Below are 2500 nucleotides of genomic sequence, written 5' to 3'. Positions count from 1 at the left end.
ACTAGTTTGCCCCTTCCTCTGTATACCATGAACCTACGAAAACACGCATGAGAACCCGATTAGTTTGACCCTTCCTCTGTATACCATGAACCTAAGAAAACGCGCATGAGAACCCGATTAGTTTGCCCCTTCCTCTGTATACCATGAACCTAAGAAAACACGCATGAGAACCCGATTAGTTTGCCCCTTCCACTGTATACCATGAACCTAAGAAAACGCGCATGAGAACCCGATTAGTTTGCCCCTTCCACTGTATACCATGAACCTAAGAAAACACGCATGAGAACCCGATTAGTTTGCCCCTTCCTCTGTATACCATGAACCTAAGAAAACACGCATGAGAACGCGATTAGTGTGACCCTTCCTCTGTATACCATGAACCTAAGAAAACACGCATGAGAACGCGATTAGTTTGCCCTTCCTCTGTATACCATGAACCTAAGAAAACACGCATGAGAACCCGATTAGTGTGACCCTTCCTCTGTATACCATGAACCTACGAAAACACGCATGAGAACCCGATTAGTGTGACCCTTCCTCTGTATGCCATGAACCTACGAAAACACGCATGAGAACCCGATTAGTGTGACCCTTCCTCTGTATGCCATGAACCTAATAAAACACGCACTCAGTGTATTTGGGGCTTAGTAAGCTCGGTCTGTGAGTGTCGCGTAGGAAAAGCTGTGGAAACTGGAAAGTAAATTGTGGAGAAAAATAATGGCGGTGGAAAGGAAGGGAAGGGAGGAGTGGGAGGGAAAAGGAGGGGGTTGGTGGGTGTTTATGTGGCTGAAGGAAGAGGAGGAAGAGGAGGAGGAGGAGAAGAAACAATGGAGGTGGCTTGTCAGAACGAAGAGAGGAAAGGAAAGGAAGGGAAAGTGGATATGAGAAGGGAGAGGAGTGGAGATGCTTGAAGGGAAGGTGGTGGAAGAAGGGAGGGAGGGGGTTCTGTGGGTTGAAGGAAGAGGAGGAGGAGAAACAATGGAGGTGGCATGAGAAGGGAGAGGTGTAGAGATGCTTGAAGGGAAGAAGGGAGGGAGGGGGTTCTGTGGGTTGAAGGAAGAGGAGGAGGAGGAGGAGGAAAAAAAATGTTAAAAAGAGGAAGGAAAGAGGAGAGGAAGAGGAGGAAAGTAGAAAGGAAGGGAAGAGAAAAAAGATTATTGGTAAGGAAAGGGAAGGGAAATAATATGATAAAGTTATTGGGAAATGGAAGAGGAGGAAGAAAGATTACAAGAGGAGGAAAGAAGATAGGAAGAAAGGAAGGGAAGAGGAGAAAAAGAGAGAAGCGAGGAAGAGGAGAGAGAAGATACAAGAGGAAAGGAGAGGAATAAAGGAAGGCAGAAGGGAGGAGAAAGAAAAAGCTAACATTTCTCTCTCTCTCTCTCTCTCTCTCTCTCTCTCTCTCTCTCTCTCTTCTAGTACAGTAGTCTACCTATCACATAAAATATCACTCTCTCTCTCTCTCTCTCTCTCTCTCTCTCTCTCTCTCTCTCTCTCTCTCTCTCTCTCTCTTCTTTTCCTTTATTCTTCCTTTCCCTTAAAATATGACTTCTCTCTCTCTCTCTCTCTCTCTCTCTCTCTCTCTCTCTCTCTCTCTCTCTCTCTCACACACACACACACACACACAAGCCAAGTCACTGAATAATAAGTAACTTTCTATATTAGTAAATGGTTGACTAATAATGTATATATATAGTTCTTTGACTATTGTACTCACCCTGTTGGACTCGAGGGCCTCGGGTGAGTGTTCCTCACGCTGCTTGAAACAGTTGGTACACTTGCTCTTGTTGAAGATGTTGGCCTGAAACTTGCGGCACTCAGCTCCCTTCAAGCCTGACATGGTTCAGGGAGGGACGGGGAGGCTGCCCACGGCCACTGACAAGCCCTTTTTAGACCGCCACGGGCCGCGAAGGACACTGCCAGGACGTGAAAGTATCGATGAAGCACTAGAGACGCCCCAGCCAGCCTCTTGCACACTTATTTACAGAGGCACACGGGCTAAGGTTAAGGCAGAGGATGTGCTAAGTGGCTCCTGCAGCGGGCGATGAAGGGGCGGCGCTGGTGTGTGTGTGTGAACGCTTCTTGCACACCTTGTAGCACTTATTTACAGGGAGGCACGGGTGGTTAGGTTAGGGCGGAGCGTGATTAGAACTGCCTTAGAACTTGGCCTGGGACGTGTGTATTTCACCAACACGGCCTGATCACGTATTGGACTCGTAATCGCCAGCAGGTACCCTCCCAACATGAGCAAGTGCGTGTGTGTGTGTGTGTGTGTGTGTGTGCCGTCACGTCACACAACTCCTCCTGAGGGACATGAACAAACACCAAAGATCCTTCACACTAAACGATAAATAACCTTCCCATCACTTTTTTTCTCTCTTTCTGACACTTGCATGTAAAACTTTCTCGGCACCAAAGTTCTTGTTATGTTTTTCCTTTCCTTTTATTCTTTACCTGTGTTTGGTAGCGTTTTCCTCTCGCCTTTCACCTCCCTTAGCTCGTT

General features: G+C 47.1%; 1 protein-coding gene and 1 long non-coding RNA gene across 3 annotated transcripts in view; both read right to left on the bottom strand.

The window, feature by feature from the left end:
* Positions 1-1088, bottom strand: part of LOC127006912 (uncharacterized) — a 1564-nt gene extending 476 nt beyond the window's left edge. For both annotated transcript variants that reach the window (XR_007759898.1, XR_007759899.1), the window contains exons 1-3: positions 439-1088; positions 266-381; positions 34-207 (exon numbers count right to left, since the gene is read on the bottom strand). This is a non-coding gene — a long non-coding RNA (uncharacterized LOC127006912). The remainder of the gene's footprint in view (positions 1-33; positions 208-265; positions 382-438) is intronic.
* Positions 1-2500, bottom strand: part of LOC127006907 (uncharacterized) — an 83584-nt gene that overhangs the window by 80771 nt on the left and 313 nt on the right. Inside the window, exon 1 of the mRNA XM_050877253.1 lies at positions 1715-2500. This exon is cut by the window's right edge and continues 313 nt beyond it. Within this exon, the coding sequence (XP_050733210.1) occupies positions 1715-1837 (123 nt within the window). The 5' untranslated portion in view covers positions 1838-2500. The remainder of the gene's footprint in view (positions 1-1714) is intronic.

This window comes from Eriocheir sinensis, chromosome 34, assembly GCF_024679095.1.
Source record: "Eriocheir sinensis breed Jianghai 21 chromosome 34, ASM2467909v1, whole genome shotgun sequence".
Classification (NCBI taxonomy): domain Eukaryota; kingdom Metazoa; phylum Arthropoda; class Malacostraca; order Decapoda; family Varunidae; genus Eriocheir; species Eriocheir sinensis.
Note: the sequence above shows the minus strand (reverse complement) of the source record. Positions and strands in the feature narration are given on the sequence as shown.